At 48.0% G+C, this 16647-nt stretch overlaps 1 protein-coding gene across 2 annotated transcripts in view; it reads left to right on the top strand.

Moving 5' to 3' along the window:
• Nucleotides 1–8: 8 nt before the first annotated feature.
• RCSD1 (RCSD domain containing 1) overlaps nt 9–16647 on the top strand; it is a 59156-nt gene continuing 42517 nt past the window's right edge. Inside the window, exons 1-2 of one of the 2 annotated variants that reach the window (XM_072946196.1) lie at nt 9–310; nt 740–897. In XM_072946196.1, the coding sequence (XP_072802297.1) occupies nt 892–897 (6 nt within the window). In that variant the 5' untranslated portion in view covers nt 9–310; nt 740–891. The remainder of the gene's footprint in view (nt 311–739; nt 898–16647) is intronic. The other variant, XM_072946195.1, reaches the window with a different exon arrangement.

Here is a 16647-nt window from a genome sequence, read left to right as displayed (position 1 = left end):
TCGTATGCATCAATCAAATCAAGGGTAGAGGGAAAGATATACTGCTTCAGGGAGCCTGGATAGCTTTGCTTGGATTTCTTATTTATCTCCTCCTCCTCTTCATGATACACAGATGAGAGATGGGTAGATTGATAGAGGAAATGAGAGGTGGGGAGTCAAAGAGACGCCAGAGGGAAAAGTGGTCGACTCCGTCCCACGCTGAGAGTTGATGGCACTGTCTGAACAGCCCTCTTCTGGGGCCATGAGAGAACACGGACACATCAACCAAGGAAGGGCCTCACTCTCCGCCTAGGATCGCCAGGAAAACCAGGTACGCGGTGAATGCAATTTTTTTTAATGACGTAAAAAAGAGTAGGGATGCACATAAAAGAAGTAAATAGGAAAGAGGGGAGATAAGAATGAAAGAACGACTCTAACTTTTAGGGGAAGAAAAAGAAGGAAGGCATGTTAAAGGAGGTAGAGGTTGAGAAGGACGGACACCCAGGCAAAGACCAGGGTCCTGGAGGAACTTCGCGAGAAAGAGGGGCCAGGCGGCTGTCCCATCCCCATGTTTGGGCAGATTAATGGAGTCGTGGCTCCCTTGCTTGAGTCCTGCCTCGGGAGGGGACAGTATCTGTTTAGATGTGTGTCTAAATTTAAACCCTGATCGCCGGCCTCCTCCCCCCGCTCCCCACCCCTTCCCCTCCCTCCCTCCCTCCCTCGCTCCCTCCTCCCCCTCCTTCCTCGTTCTCACGCGCAGGGCCGGGGGGCCGGGGCAGTCCCGCAGCCAGCGAGCCGGGCGCGCCGCCGCCGAACCTGGCCCGGGCGGGAGCCGAGCGGAGAGCGGGGATCGCGAGCCCCGGCCCGAGCGAGGAGCGCGCGCAGCCGCCGCCGAGTCGGCACCTGGAGGACATGGAGGTAACGCAGGCGGTGGCGCGCGGGCGGGTCGGCGATCGGGCGGGCAGCGGGGCGCACCGGGCTCATCGCTGCCACCCAGGAGCACGGCAAACGCTCGCCGCTCCCACGCCTCCCGACCGGCTACGGAGGCTCGCCTCTGGTCCTACCTAGCGGACCCCTCCCGGCAGGCAGGGCTCGGCAGGGGAAGACCTCGGGGAGAGGGGAAGGGCCTTCCCAGGGGTCCAGGTATTTTGCTTAGGGACTCAAATGTTTCGGGGCGGGAGTGGTGGTGGTGGTGGGAAGTTAGGTGCAGCCAACTTTGTAAATGGGCAAACGTGTGAGCAAAAAACTCAAGAAAGCAGAAGCCGCTGGGTCTGAAGAGATGGGTACTGAAAGAGAAACAGTACTGTTAACGTGAAGCTCTCCTTTGCCAATCTGTGGGCTTCCTATTCGATGAAGATTGGACTTTTTCCCCCTGTGAGTCTGGTCGCCCTCTTGCTTCTCAAGTCCCGCTTCTGTCTGTCACATCTTCTTACAGAACTTTCTGAAAAACTCCCCTCTTGTCCAAATGGCACTGTTTCTGATCAAACGTGAGACTTCCTTGTATGTCCCTGTGTGTATGGGGGTGTGCCTGCCACATCTGTTGGGGCACAAGGGTGAGGCCCACCACTGCTCTGCCTGGGATTTTCCTGGGACCGTTCCAACGACAGTGGGATCCAGGAACCACCCTCCAGTGGAGGAGTGGCTGGGTGTATTCCCCTCCTCCCTGCCTTCTCCACATCTTGAGGTTGCCATAGATTTCCCCCTTGAAACTGAGACCTGACATTTAGCCCTAAGCCAGTCTTAGCAGGACTTGGGCTTGCTTGTGAAAAGAAGAGAAGGTGCAAATGTCATCTAGCTTCCAAAGTGATTCCCACCCTTTTCAAAAGCTGAGCCGCTCCTCCCAAGGCTGTGGTCAGCACCGTCAAGATTCATAGTCAGTTCTGCTGGTTCTTCCGGTGTCCGGTTCTACACTGGAGCTCTGGTTGGCTCTTCTAAGCTAACCTACTGCTTGGCCTTCAAGGTGCTATGACATCTCTGCAGTAAGTCTGTCCTAAGCAGTTGCGTTCAGGCATCCAACTCTACCAGTTGCTTCAAGGACCAGGGATCACCTTCAGGGAGGCTTTATAAGTTCAGGGGACAGTGGGATCCACCAGAAGCTAGGACAGACCCTCTGTAGAAACACCTGTAAGCCAGGGCAGATCAGGACTGGGAAAGGGTGGGAGGGAACACAGCAGTGGGTGTTCACGTCTACTCAAAGATAGCCCAGAGCAACAAGATCCTCTCTGGCTGGCTATAGCTTTAGCACAAGGGAGGGAGATGACCTAGGGGAAACCCACAGGCTGGGTGAAGTTTCCTGAAGAAGTTGCTTTAGGAGTGGGTTTCCTCCTCTGAAAGAGTGCCCCAGGCACCCTGCTAGAGTTGTGGTATGATCTAGGATCCTCTAGAGTCTTGCAGAAATGGATGGGAGATAAGAACTAAGCAAGTGTTAGTCTTAAAAGCAGGTTGCTGCTTGAGGGCCAAATGCAAGTTTGAGCTTTGTTATAGGAGGACACAAGGGACTCCTTCCAAAGGTACTTTCTTCTCCGTCAGTTGAGGAAGGGACAGTGTGTGGCAGAGGCCCTGAAACTGTCACCTAAGCAACTTCCTGTGTGACTCGGTGGGGTAGGGGGGAGTGGAACATAAAAAGAGAAGGTCCTCCAGTCTACAAACCGAGATGTGTAGTCATTGATGGGGGCTTCTGCCGAGATGGGGGCATTGCTCGGCCAGCCAGGAAGCCTGTCAGTTTGCACTGGGTCTGTACAGGGCGTAGATTTGCTGGTTCGCGGTGACTACTTTTGAAGTTTCTTTGTCAAAATGCCTGAAAAAAAGAACTGCAACTGTTAGCACTGGTAAAGGAAGTAAAGAGGAAACCAAAAGGCTGGGGAAGTGTCGATTCTTAGCCAGGAAGTAAACTTTTCGTGGTGGGACGTGATATGCAGGAGTGGAATTTGGGAATTCCTGAAAAATCTCTGAGTAAAATCCTGTGTTGAGAAGTGAAACCCACTTTTGAGAAATGAAGGGACCACTGTATTTAGTCTGAAACTGAGTTCTGTTACTTCCAAGTATTAGGAATTTAAACCAGGCCAACAAGACTTACTCAATATTCATTCTCTAGAACTCATTTACCTATTGGAAGTCTTTGGGAAATCTTTTCTTTTTTTAAGTCACTGTTACCAATAATATCAATCATTCCTTCCACCCTCATTAAGCCCTGTGGAGTAAACAAGATAAGGATACCTTTTAAAAGCTCCCAATAGGGAAAATGAGACTATTATTTCTTGTCATGTATATAATTTTGAAATGCTTAAGTGCCAAAGGTATGGCTGTTGCAGACTGTAAGTTCTACAGTATTTCAGTATTTCAATGTGAGGCTCAAAAGAAGTCTTGAAAGAAAGGTGGGTGGTGAGGAGGAGAAGGCATAAGGAATGAGTGCAGGGAGAACATGCCAGCTTTATGCAGGAAAGTAGGCCAGTTAGCTAAAGAGGAAGGTGGGGAAGCGAGAGAGAAAAAAAAAATGAAAGTAATAAGATAAAAACCACAGGGCCTCCGAGTACAGTGGATGCTGGCCAAGTGGATGAGTGGGAGCTGGAATTCAATCCATCTGGAAGAAAGGGTTACTTTTCCTTCATGCAAACTCTCCTTGCCTAGCTGTGCCCCGAAGGGTTGCCTTATTACAATTCAGACAGAGGCCAGCTGCAGCCCTCAAAGGCCAGAGAGGGGATGGCCCAGGATTCTGCTCCCTGGATAGCAGGAAGCTGAGTGGTCTTGAGTAAGACGGTGGCCACGATGTAGCAGGGCTGATATGGCAGAAACACCAGTTCATGGAGTGAGCAAGGAAACTGGACGCAGGAGCTTCTTAGAATCCAGGCATACTCTGACTTTGAGAGAGAGCAAGAATAGAAAAGATGGAAGAGTAAAGACCACATGTAGTAGGAGAAGCCAGAAATGCCTTCCATGTTCGAACTCGCCAGGGTACCCAGAAGAGCAGAGTTCTCCAGAATGCCAAGGAGAATGGCAGTACCCCTTTTACGGCTGTATAAGCCTTCTGTAGGCAGGGACTATCTTATTGGTCATTAGCTCTCCAGAGATTAGCCTAGAATATAATCGCATAATTTCTTGAGGATAGTTTGCTTAATAAATGAATTAACAAACAGGGAACTCCTTCCCCTCTCAGTCTGCAGGTCGAATATCTCCACCTCAGGAAGCCTTTGCTGATGCCCTCAGACTCTACAGCACTCTCGGGGCACCTTGTTCAAACCGAATTAGCGTACCAGGCAGAACTGTAACTGTCTGCTTACCTGGCTCTCTCTCTGGAAAATTCCTCAAGGGCGGGGTCCATCTTACATATCTAGGGCCTGATGGCACTCAAATGCTTGTTGAATGAGTAAATAAATGGTTGAAAATGGGAGAAAAATCAGATTTTTTAAAAACAAGGTTTAGATGTGTTGGTTTTGATTGTTCTGAGCAGGAATGTCCAGCACTCCATGAGACGTACAGGCCTCTTATGACGAAAATATGATTCTTCTCTAGAAGAATTAATAGGTGAAGTTACTCTGGATAGGAATCCGAAAGAGAGAAGTGTCGAGAAAGAGCTGGAGACTTAGGACGTTGAAATTAAACTAATATTCTCAGTTGCTTAAATATAAATGGTAGGCACTACCAAATAGCCTAAGAGCCCTTGAACAAGTTTAATTTTCACTGACTAAAGTCTTCATTTGTTCAATGAAAAATAATAGACACGTGGAAATTCAATTTCTCTCCGAATAGATGGAAACAATGAGCCCTTCTCTCTGAGGTCGCTCCTTTCCAAATATTGTTTGTCATTCATCCATTTATTCAGTATTTTTTGAGCATTTATTACCTACTAGATCTTGTCAATATTACTGCGCTATCATGTCTTTTCATCCTCACAGACTGTCAGTATTACAGATGGTGAGAGAGAGAAAGAGAGAGTTTATCCGTATACATACTGGTACATGTGATGGCCATTTTGTAACCTACTTTTTCGATGACAATCTTTTTACTTCATTGAACATTTTCTACCACATTTTCACCAACAGCCTTTGCTGGTTTTAGACCCACCCTCTCACTGAGCCATAGGTTGGCTGCTAGCTGGAGCCTAGGATTATTAGGGATTGCTTGGCCTCTGGGAGCTGGAGTTTGGCTCAGTGGACTTGCGGGCCTGCCCGAGTGCCCCCCACATTCCTGTCTGGCTCCCGCTCTGCGGGGCCCTCAGAGCAACCCTGGCTTTCACTGAGCAGACACTTGCATTCACTGGATCGCAATGACGGGGGGGGGGGGGGGGGGGGGAGTTCCGGGAGGCAGACTGGAAGGGCCCAGGCACTATCACGGGAGGGGGCGAGCGTGCATTCCTGGAGTGGAGTCAGGTTTCAGAGCTGATCCACAGCGTGGCTCCTCACAGCCAGGCCAGCCAGATCCTGGCGGGGCGCGGTTCCGTGGGAAATCTGAACGCTGGCGGCTCGGCAGCCTAGTAATCTTATCAGGGCCTCAAGAGAACGTTTTGGTTCCAGAGAAATCTGAAGGCAGATCTGCCTTCCTCAGGTTTTATGTTTGTGTAGCCAGCTTGACCACCTCTAGTCAACTCATTAGCTCTAAACATCTCAAAGCTCTGGGTGGAATGAACTGATCTCTAACTGGCACACTGTAAAGGAGAAAACGAGACACAAGAGAGACTGAGGCTGCCTGGGGACGTAGGGACCATTGGATCTTTGGAAGGTCAACAGTTTGTATCTGTTCTCTCATCCGAGGGGTTGTTCAGGTTAAACCTTAAGGAGTAAGATGGTCAGTTTCATCACAAAAACTATCCACCTTGTGTTTGGCCTTTAGAGTGTTATGTAGACATTTTTAATCTCTTTTGTGCAAAAGAAGATACAGTGAAACTGCTAACACAGTACTAAGGCTTGGTCACCAGCATCAGCCTCATTGCTCTAGGCCCTGCAGGACCTCATAGCCCCAGTGGATCTAGCTGAACCAGGCCTGGAGGGCGCTGCCCTCATACCTTGGCCTTTTGGAGAGTGAGCTCCCCATCTTTCTCCTTTTGGGTTTCCTGAACATCTGTGTCCTGGGCATTGTGGGAAATGACTGCTGAACCTGTGCGGCTCACCTGGAAGGTCTCATTTGGGTGGGTCAAATCTTATCTTAAGGGAAGGGGCTCCAGCCACTGCAACTGCAAACCCCAGTGCCTCCCTGGGAGAGGTGAGATGGGCATACAGGACCCTTACCTCCATAAGATACCCACCTAAGATGCCATCAGAGCCCATTCTTAATGGGTAGCTTTGAGGACCCCAGGCTGGGAGCGCTGAGATGTTTCAGAGATTGGAGGTGAACGTTCTCTCCTCTCAAGATGTCCCCAGCCCTTAATTTTGAACCTACTTGCACCATATCAGGGCCACCCTCCTGGCCTTGGGCTAGCAATCACAGCCATCTTCCAGGCAGGATCTTCTATATCGATCGATATCAGTTCATATTTACAATTCAATTCATAACCACACACCAGCTCTTCAGTTAGGTCCAGCAGACACATGTAGAGGCCGTACTGCCTGCCGGGCAGCAGAAATACAAAGATGAATGTTTTACCCTGCTGGTCCTTGAAGCGCCTAACAGGTGTCAGCAGAGCAGGGGTTTGAATTCACGTGGATGGTGGAGAGGTGTCATACCCAGCCTGGGTCCCGAGGGGCTTCCTGTGACAGACGGCGTCGAAGTGGAGTCTGCAGAGATAAGTAGGAGTTGACCAAGTGCAGAAAACCAGGAAAAGCTTTCCAATCAGGGAATGAGAGCACGCGCCATTGCTAGAAACAACATGGTGTGAGTTACGAGCAGTTTGTTTCTGGAAGATAAAGCAAGATAAAGGTATCTGAAGTTGGGAGCCTAGATGGGGGATACAGAGAAATATAAGTTACAGTTTCTACCATAAAAGGAGCTCACTTCTATTTGAGGAAGCAAGATAAATACATATGACACAACATAAAAAAATACAACATAGTATCTTGATAAAGCTCCCAGGTGTGTGGGAGTTCAAAGTCAGCTGCTCTAATGGGAGCTAGAGAAAACTTGCTTCCTCTGCTGGGGATTCCCCCGACGAGTGTGGCTCCTCCCAGGCCTCCTGGCAGTCCTGGGGGTGCACAGCTAACAGGAGATTTCACCCCAGTGATTAGCACGCTCTGCCTGGGCGGGCGTGGGGAGGATCTGCACCTAAATGCTCTTACTGAAGAAGTCCATTTGAAACAGGCTCCAGGCCCCAAGGGAATGCCTTTAGTTGAGCTCACCCAAAGCCACCCCCAAGGCCCTCTTACCTCCTCTGACAGAAGGAGGCCTCTGGGAATAAACCACATTCACACACAAACATCTCCTCTTTCAATTCACACCTCCTCTTGCAGCCCCACTCATTCCTCCCACTGTGGTCGCAAAAAGCCAGCATTTCTCCTCTTTGTCCAAAGGCATGGCAGGGACAAGCCGAGATGGGCCCAGGAGCCGCAGTCAGCTGCCTGCATCAGCCCAGTCTGGGCCCAGCGAGAACAGCACAAAAGAAACGAGAAGTTGAGCCCTGTGGTTGCTGTTACACAACCCAGGCACCCACACCAGGGGTCAAGGAGGATTCATGTCTTACAGCATCCCGCAGAGGGCTTCAGGCCTCCTCGGGGCCTCCTCCCTAGACCCCACTCACAATAGCACACAAGCTAGACGGATAGTGCTGCCACCCTGATGGGGCCACCCTCCCATCCCACGACCACCCACTGCCCCTGTCTCTGAAATACATTCCCCGGCGTCAGGTCCCTGGCTTATCTTGCTTTCAAGATATGTTTTGATAGATAGTGGGAAATCCATTTCTGAGCATCCACACTGATGTCAGTGTGAGGAAAACCTAGACTTGCTGTCACGGTAACTGCTACCACTTGAATGCCTACTGTATACCGATGTTTTGCATGTAAGTTTATCTTTTTAATCCTCATGAAGTCCTATTACATCTGTTTTCTAAATGAGGATGTTAAGGATTCGATATGATTAAATTGTGTGCCCAGGGTCTAGAAGGTGATGACCAGAGCAGCCCAGATTTGGACCCACCTATTAGACGGGATCGTACGGCCTCTGTTCTTTCTCCTGCACTGGAGGGGCTCTGGCTGTCCCCACAGTGTGGGCTTACAGGGAGACCTAAGGCCCCTCAACCTGGCCAGTCCTCCTCCAGCTCAGGCCCAGGCCATGGTGGCAGCCAGGCAGCTAAAGGCTTGGGGCTCCTGAGGTCCGGCACAGAGTTGTTCTGAGCCCTCATCCACACACCTGGGAGGTTTCTGAAAAGTTCCACTTGTGTCTCTGGTTGAAACAAGTGCCGACATCTATGGCAAAAAGGAAGTTTATATAAAAATTCGCTTTTATGGCTTAGAGTTTTGAGAATGAGAAAGAATATTAGCAATTTCTCCCATTCCCTTCATTTTAAAGATGAGGAAACTAACATAAGTGCTGGTCACGCTTAGAGTCAATTAGTGGCGAAGTCATAACGAAGATGAAGGTCTCCCAGCTCCCAGCACAGGAACCTCCCTTCTACGGGGCGCTGTGATCCATGTGTTTGTCATCTCATAATTACTTGATTGCCTCCGCATTTCTGTATATTGTCTTCTGGAGGCTTTCCAAGTCCACACCAGTGGAACTCCATTTTCTAGGTTTTACCATTACTGGGGGCAGGGGGTGGTTAGCTAGGAGAAGAGAGGAACAACTGTTATTATCTCATTGTTTTAATCAATAAGTAACAGGAGACCTCAGCTGAGCCTCAGAGGGCTGTACCCCGACCTCATCCTACCAGCCTTCCTTTCTAGAATGTGACCCTCAAGGAGTCATCTTGGGGGAGCCCTTGGGCCACATTGCTTCGTCATGCCTGAATCCCCTCACAAAGTCCTGAATCGAAGTACTTGAGAGAAGAACAAGGATGACTCCAAGCCCTTGTGTTTCCTGGGAGAAATGAGCGGGAGACTGAGGGACGGCAGAGCGCCAGGCTGCTGCAGGATGAATGCTGAAGTGCTGCCCAGGTGGGCGTCTGCAGCCAGAGGAGCTGGCCGATGCACGCATTTGCTAGGACTGCCATAACACATTGCCACAAACAAGGTGGCTTAAAACAACAGAAATCTATTCTCTCACAGTTCTGGAGGCCAGATATCTGACATCTAAGTGTCGCAGGACCACATTCCCTGTAGAGGCCCTAGGGGACAATCTTGTGGCTTCTGGTGCTTGCTGGCTTGCTTGGCTCGCGGCCACTCCCATCCTTGCCTCCCGTTACTTCACCCTCTCTTCTGAGTCTCTCATAGGGACATGTGTCCTAGGATTTAGGACCCATACTGATAATCCAGGATGATTTCCTCATCTCAAAATCTTTAACTACATCTGCAAAGACCTTTTTACTAAATAAGGTAACATTAGCAGTTTCCAGAGATTGGGAAGTGGTCCTGTCTTTTGAGAAGGGGGGCAACCGTTAAGCTCATGACAGCAGGCAACCTGCTGTCCGTGATAGGAGTGGGGGACTTGGGGCTTGGTAGGGTCAATTCTTGGTTATTTCTAGGCTATATAGTGACACTCCTCCCCCTACTGCCCTGGGGGTGAATTGCCTATGAATATTCATTGATTCCTGTGGTGGGACTAATTTCCTGCCTCTGGGGTAGCCCACATACGCCCATGTGTTCATGGGTCACACCACCACCCTTTCCGTTCAGAGCTACAGCTGGGAGAGAAGGTCTACAGGGTGCTGTGGAGCCTTTCCAGGAGCGATGACCTGTTCTGGTCCTTTTCCAGTGAATAACTATGGCCAGTAGGCTGGGAAGAGCTACCTAAGATTCCAGGATCATCTCCACCTTCAGAGAGGATTGCTCCTAACAAGATTATAGAACTACATTTTATCTGATCTCATTTGATATCAAGTGTTATCAAATACCTTATCAAATTATAAATACCTTATTCACGCATTCATTCATGTGCTGAGCAGCTACCAAATGAGAATTTATAAGACACAATACCTGTTCTCAAGACCCATATAGTCTGGAGGAGGAGAGGGGGACAGAAATGGAAGCAATGGTTACAGAGTAACGTGACTGGATCTTTAAGGGCAGTGAGGACACAAGTGAGGACGAGGGACTGTAGCAGTCCAGGCAAACTAGCCTTTCTGTAAAACAACTCCACACGGTCTTAGTGGCTGAAAACGACAAAGGCTTGCTTCTCATTCACGCTACATGTCCACCCAGGCTTGGCTCCATGTCATTGTCCTCCCTCTGGGACCCAGGTTGACGGTGCAGCTGTCAGTTGTCACAGCAGAGGGAGGGAAGGTCCTGGAGGGCTTGCCCTGGCCATGGCTCTGACCTGAAAGGGTTGGAACTAGCCACATCAACTCAACCACAGGGATAAGGAAGTACAGTCCTCCCATGTGCCCCAAATGATGAGAGCTAGAAATACTTCATAAACATCATGTATGTCCTGGTGGAATCTCAGAAGACTTCACAGAGCAGATGAACTGTGAGCAGGTCTTGAAGTAAGACTATCTTTCCGGCTGACAAAGGTGAGAAGGCTGAGGAGGAAAGCATTTATCTCTGCCATTCAGGGCTCACTCCCTTGAGACTTACACAACTCTTGTGGTCAGAGATGTCCTTCCTGATTACAACGAGAGCTGCTTTGCCAGCACAACGAGTGTTTTTAGTGATTTCCGTTGTTCTTTATGCTTTGAGGTGTGATTAGGAGGGGCAGGTAGGTTTGAAAAGGAAGTCAGGGGGTGAATATATGCCCTATTTGTACAGGTAAACATATCAGTGAAACACAAACATGTCATGGGGTGCCGCTGTTTAAAATGTTTCCCAAATATCTTAGCCCCAGAACAGCCAACTCCCTAGACCATGCCATCAAGAGAGACAGCTTATAGGCATCCTTTTTGATTGGAAGTGCTCCCCATAGTGAATAGAGAACCTGTGCCTTTTTCTACGTGCAGTTACACAACACTTAGAATTGCCTTTCTCCCCCTATAAGCCCATACATAAGCTCTGCCCTTTCTGCCTATGAAAAGGGTCAGTGAAAGCCCACCTCTGAATAATACTGGAGTTAGGTGGTGGAATTTGAAGGAAGTGGGAACACCAGGCTGTCCTCTGCCCTCTGTTCTTTTTAGGTTTCCTTTGTTGTATGATTGCATCTGGGACAGGCCAAGGGGAGTGCTGTGTAGAGAGAGAAACCACGAGACCTGAGTTTAGGTCCAGAATCAGTAACTAGCCTTAGGGTCCTGGTTGGTCCCTCCATCTGTGAAACTGGTACCTGCGTTACCTACCTTAATAGGGCTATTTTGAAAAAGAAATAAAATCATGCATGATAAGATAGTTAATGAAAGTACTTTGGAAAGGTAAAATATCCCATAAAGTCATGGTGCTATGATTACTAATGTTTATTAGAGAGATATTGTGCAAAATTGTAATAATTCCAAGTGTGTCCTTTTTTTTTTCCTGCGTGTGTCTTCTGTAAGAACATTCTGGTGTTTTCTTTACCTAACGGAAGGTGTCAGGGGGAGGGAAAGAAGGTGACATCGGTGAATATGAATGAAACTAAGGCTTCCGTTATAGACCAAAAAGGACGCACAAAAGAGACTAACCTGAGCAGCAAGGAAAAGACTTTACAATTATCTCACACTTTTTTTTTCAAAGAATTTCCCATATCTCTTGAGTTAAACCGTAAGCTCTAAAAAATCCCCATCACTGGCCCTAGGATCCTACGAAGAACACAGTGCAGTTGAGCCTTGAACAACATGGGTTTGAACTGCATAGGTCCACTTAGACTCGGGTTTCTTTCACTAAGCACATTGTACTATGGTAGGTACTACACGATCCACAGTTGGTTGAATCCTTGGGTTCAGAACCTTGGATATGGAGGGTTATCTATAAAGTTATACATGAATTTTCACAGATTTTCCAGTTTGGAGGAAGGGGGTGTTTCTAACCCCCTCGTTTTTCAAGAATCAGCTGTGTATTCAACATAGCCTTTTGAATGAACACAGGAATGCATCATATTGCTTCATGGAGGGGCAGCATGATGTAGGGGTTAAAAGCACAGATTCAGGAGCCGAACAGCTGGGTCTGAATCCCAACTTTGTCAGTTACTAGCTTCTGACTTCTCTGTGCCTTGGTTTTCCCACCTGTAAAATGGAAGTAACAATAGTACCTGCATGATTGATTGGGTTGTTGTGAGGCTTAAATGAATTTATACAGTTGTAGCTCGGTATCCGTGAGGGATTGGTTCCAGGATCCCTCTCTCAGATTGATTCTGTGGATGCCAAAGGCCTTATATGATATGGCATAGTATTTGCATATAAACTACACATATCTTCCTGTATACTGTAAATCACCTTTAGATTATCTGTAATACCTAATACAATGTAAATGCGGTGGATGCTGACGTGTGGCAAATTCAAGTTTTGATTTTTGGAACTTTCAAAAAAAATTTTTTTCCTGAATATTTTTGACCCACAGTTGGTTGAATCTAAGGATACAGAACCCACGGATATGGAGGGCTGACTGTTATTTGTGTAGAGTGCTTAGAACAATGCCTGGCACATATGTGTGACATGAATTTTTGTTTAAGAAATAAGACGGTTTTTTATAGTCATTTAAAAGAGAATGGTCTCTTTTGCTGTTGGTGCAGCTTTGACTGGGATGCAGGAGGGACAAGAGGACACCTGAAGTTCTCCAGCCTGAGAGTGTTCGGGGAGACGAGTGGGTGGTGCGCACCATGTGCTGACCTCTGCTGGTAGAGCTCTGGGACTTCTGTACGTGGTTGGTCCTTGGAGGCAGCGCTGGAACAGTACCCACATAAGTTCAGCATAGAACCAGGAAAATGTGGATGGGGGAGCCTTAGGCACGGAATAGCAAATCCTGCCTGCAGGCTCACAGAGCATCCACAGTCTTCAAGAAGAAGAGAATATCATTGGCTCAATAAATGCATTTCAGGAGCCAGGTTCACCCTGGTAGAGCGGGTGACGAGAGGAGCAGGAAATGACAAGGGGACAGTCTGACTGAAGTATGGCTTCCCTTCCTCTTTCTCCTTCTTGCTTGCTTCCCTTGGTTACTTCTTCCCTGACCTGTCCTCACCTTTCACATCTGCATGGGAGTCCCCTGCTGGGGAGCTGGACAGGGTGGGACTCTATGATTGCAAAGACAGCTGCAAGAATTGGAGAAGAAGCTAACCATTCGGAGCCCATCTCAGCTGACATCAGTCCCGAGCTTCCTGCTAGGCTGAAGGAATTGAGTGCCTTCATATTTTGATTTCTCAAATAGTGAAGGTTGCTCAACCTGCTCTGAATTCATCTTGCCAGAGTAATTACATGTATTGCAAAGGTTTGGTTTTTGGTTTTTGTTTTTGGGATTTTGTTTTTGTTTTTTTGGCAAAATGAACTCAGGGCCGGTTGAGCTACCTTGCCCCTAACATACTGTAGCTTCATTCTGCGTCCATCCCAGGTCTTTCCTCGGGGAACTCTCCAGGGACAGGCCACCGGGCTCGGTCCTTGGCCCTGGCTTGTTAAACATTTTTGTTAATGACTTGGATGAAAAATAGAAAGAAACCAGATGACCCACAGCTGGGATACTTAATATGATACATGACATACTCAAGTTAAGAATGATTTATATAGGATGGGATGCTGGGCCAAAACCAACATAATGAAATTAACCAGGGATGAACGTCAAGTCTTCTGCTTAGCTTTGGTATGTCAGGCACCGGCGGTGTAGGGCAGACCTGGCTCGGAAATACACGCTCATGTGTTCAGTCAATTCCACAAACGTTTATTGGGCTCACCGTGTGAAAGGTGCTGTCTGGATTCTCAGAGGGAGTCAGATGTAAAGATGGTATCTCAATAAGCTGAAGGTTTAGTAGTGGCGGTGGGAAGTGATGTGATGTGTCTCCAAATAAATACAGGGCACAGGGTATGAAGCATCATGTAAGTGACAAGACCACAGGGCTGGGGGACTTTCTGGGAGCCAGGTCATGCTGAGCTGGTACAACTGGAGAAGGCTTTATGAGAGAGGGTGACTTCAGAGTGGGCACTGAAAACCAGGAAGTTTTTTTTTTTAAACAGGTGGCAATAGTGAAGAGGCAAAGAAGTAACGGTAGTGGGCAGTTAACGTGACGAATGGAGGGGCAGAGGGGAGGTATGAGTAACCTGTGTGGCGAAAACGGAGGCTGTGCACACGTGCGTGCATGGGGATGGGGAGAGGAGGGCTCCACTGCCAAACAGAGGATGAAACTAGACTGTGTGCCGACCCGAAAGCGCCGATGATGTGGACTTTCATCGAAAGAGGGGCTCCCGGGATCAAAGGAGCACCGGGGGCCTGTTCATCTGGCCCCAGTGTGTAGGATGAATGGGTGGGGAGACTTCAGAGGCCGAAATACCAATTGATACGCTAAAGCACCAATGAGAGGGGGCCTTGAGATTGGAAAGGCAGAGAAGTTGTAGAATAAATTGAGGCAAGGATCCACATTATTTGGTATTTACGGGGAGGCTGCTGGAGGGTAGGGGTTAGAGGGAAGGTAATCAGAGTGACTGCATTTCCATTCTGGGAGCAGGGAGAAGAATTGTGCTGGTTTGGGAGGAGGAGAGGCTGGGTTTTGTTGAGGCCATGGCAGGACATTCAGAATTGGAAGTACGGAACCGGAGTGTGGAGGGGCATTGGGCTGAGATGAGGTTCAGCGGTCATCTGCACAGAAGTGGTCTCTGCAGCCGCAGCAGGGCGAGAGCAGGCAGAGGACAACACCGTGGGCATCCTTCACATCTGAGGAACATCTGAACATCTAAGGACAGTGAAGGAGCAGTTTATGCACAAAGGGTTGGGAATTTAGCTGACCACAAACTTCTCATAAACTAACACTTTTCTCTTGGAAAAAAAAAAAAGACTCAATCCCAGGCTTTATATCCCACAAGTGTAGGATTTCAAGTTTTGGACCCTGCCCAGGTGACCTCCCCAGGACTCTGTGTACTCCTGTCTCTGTTCCCCAACCCTCTCTCAGCTCTGAGCTGTCACCCAGGGGCTGGGATGTGGTAGCTGAGATACAGAGAGAGATTGGAGGGAGAGGGGACAGAATTATTTATCCATCGGGCAGAGATCCTCTAAGTGCTTTTAGTGGCGATCGGGTCATGGGTCCCACCCACCTCGGATAATTCATAGACTCACAGCCACACACTGGGAAGGTCTGAATGAGGCATGCTCTTCTAATTTTTTTTTATTTTTTGTCAGTTTACAATGTGTCAATGTCTGATGTACAGCATGTTTGTCATACATACACACGTGTATTCATTTTCATACTCTTCTTCATTATAGTTGCTTGTTAATGATAAAACTACAGTCAACAACAAATCCTTTTTAGAAAATCCTAGGATTTGGTGTTCAGGGCTTTCTCTTTAGTGTTAAAATATTACTTTATTATTAAGGTAATATTAAACATTTTAAGGTAACATAAAAATTATCATCCTTACACAACTGTTTTTTTCTCTTTTTCTTACTCCCTTCTGGTCCTCAGTTTTACCCCCTTTATCATTTAAAAAAAACTGGAAGAAATAGACAATTCCACTTAATATAACTATTTCCAGTTTTATGTCTTTATTATTTCTAGCCACATATATAATTCTTGCAAAATTATAATCAGCTCTGTACTCTATCTTTTCACCTAATGCTATTTCCAAGACAATATGCTTGTTCTCCGGTCATATTTTCACTTAAAATGTCTGCGTAATAGTCTATTAACACAAATATACCATCATTTATTTAGTAATTTTTCTATTTGGAGACATGGCATTTGCTTCCACTTTCTTCTTATTGTAAATAACAGAGCTATAAACAGTACATGTATCTTTTTTTCCTCTTTTGAATTATTTCTTTGGAAGCAATTCCCAGGAGAGGAATTACTAGGCCAAAGGATATGAATGTTTTTATGGTTTTTGATCAGTGTTGCCAAATGAGCCCTCAGCTGCCTTCCTTTCTCAAAGTCTCACTGTACCTGGTTCACAAATTGCGAGCTCAGCGAAATGTGCCAGGAGGGGGATGTGAGGCGAGAGCACCCCGCGGAGCCTGGTCCAGCCCAGAGCCCCATCCTCCCACGGTACTCCTGTGGTCCCCCTCTGCGAGTAGGGAGGGGAAGGGGAGGGCAGGAAAGGGGTGTGGACACCCTGGGAAGTGAAGCAACCATCTGGACTTCCTGCTGGAGCAGCTGCAGTTGGGGGAAATTACATACCAGTGGGAGGGAGGCAGGGCAGAGTGAGCCTGAGGACACCAAGAACCTCACCCACTGGTCAGAGATGGAGACAGAACAGCCCGTCTGGGCTGGCCTCTAGGAAGCAATAGACTTGCTCCTAGGAAATTCCCTTGAGGTCATGAGCAAGGCTGGTCTGGGTTAGAGAGGAAAAGCACTCACTCAGTCCCTAACTTAATAAAGATTTCATGAGTGCCCGTTATGTCAGATTCTGTGCTGCAAATTCTGGGCACAAAAAGGAACAAAACTTGGATCCTGCCCTCAGAGAGCTTGCAGTCTAGTGAGGGCAGTCAGAAGGATAACAGGATAATGTATGGTCAGTTATGCTATGCTCGGGACCAGATCCTGGTATGGCCTGGGGGGAGGAACGGCTTCCCAAAGAGGGTTATACCTGAGCTCAGACAGAAGGATGAGGAGGAGGAG

Source organism: Vicugna pacos, chromosome 21 (assembly GCF_048564905.1).
Source record: "Vicugna pacos chromosome 21, VicPac4, whole genome shotgun sequence".
In the NCBI taxonomy this organism is placed as follows: Eukaryota; Metazoa; Chordata; class Mammalia; order Artiodactyla; family Camelidae; genus Vicugna; species Vicugna pacos.
Note: the sequence above shows the minus strand (reverse complement) of the source record. Positions and strands in the feature narration are given on the sequence as shown.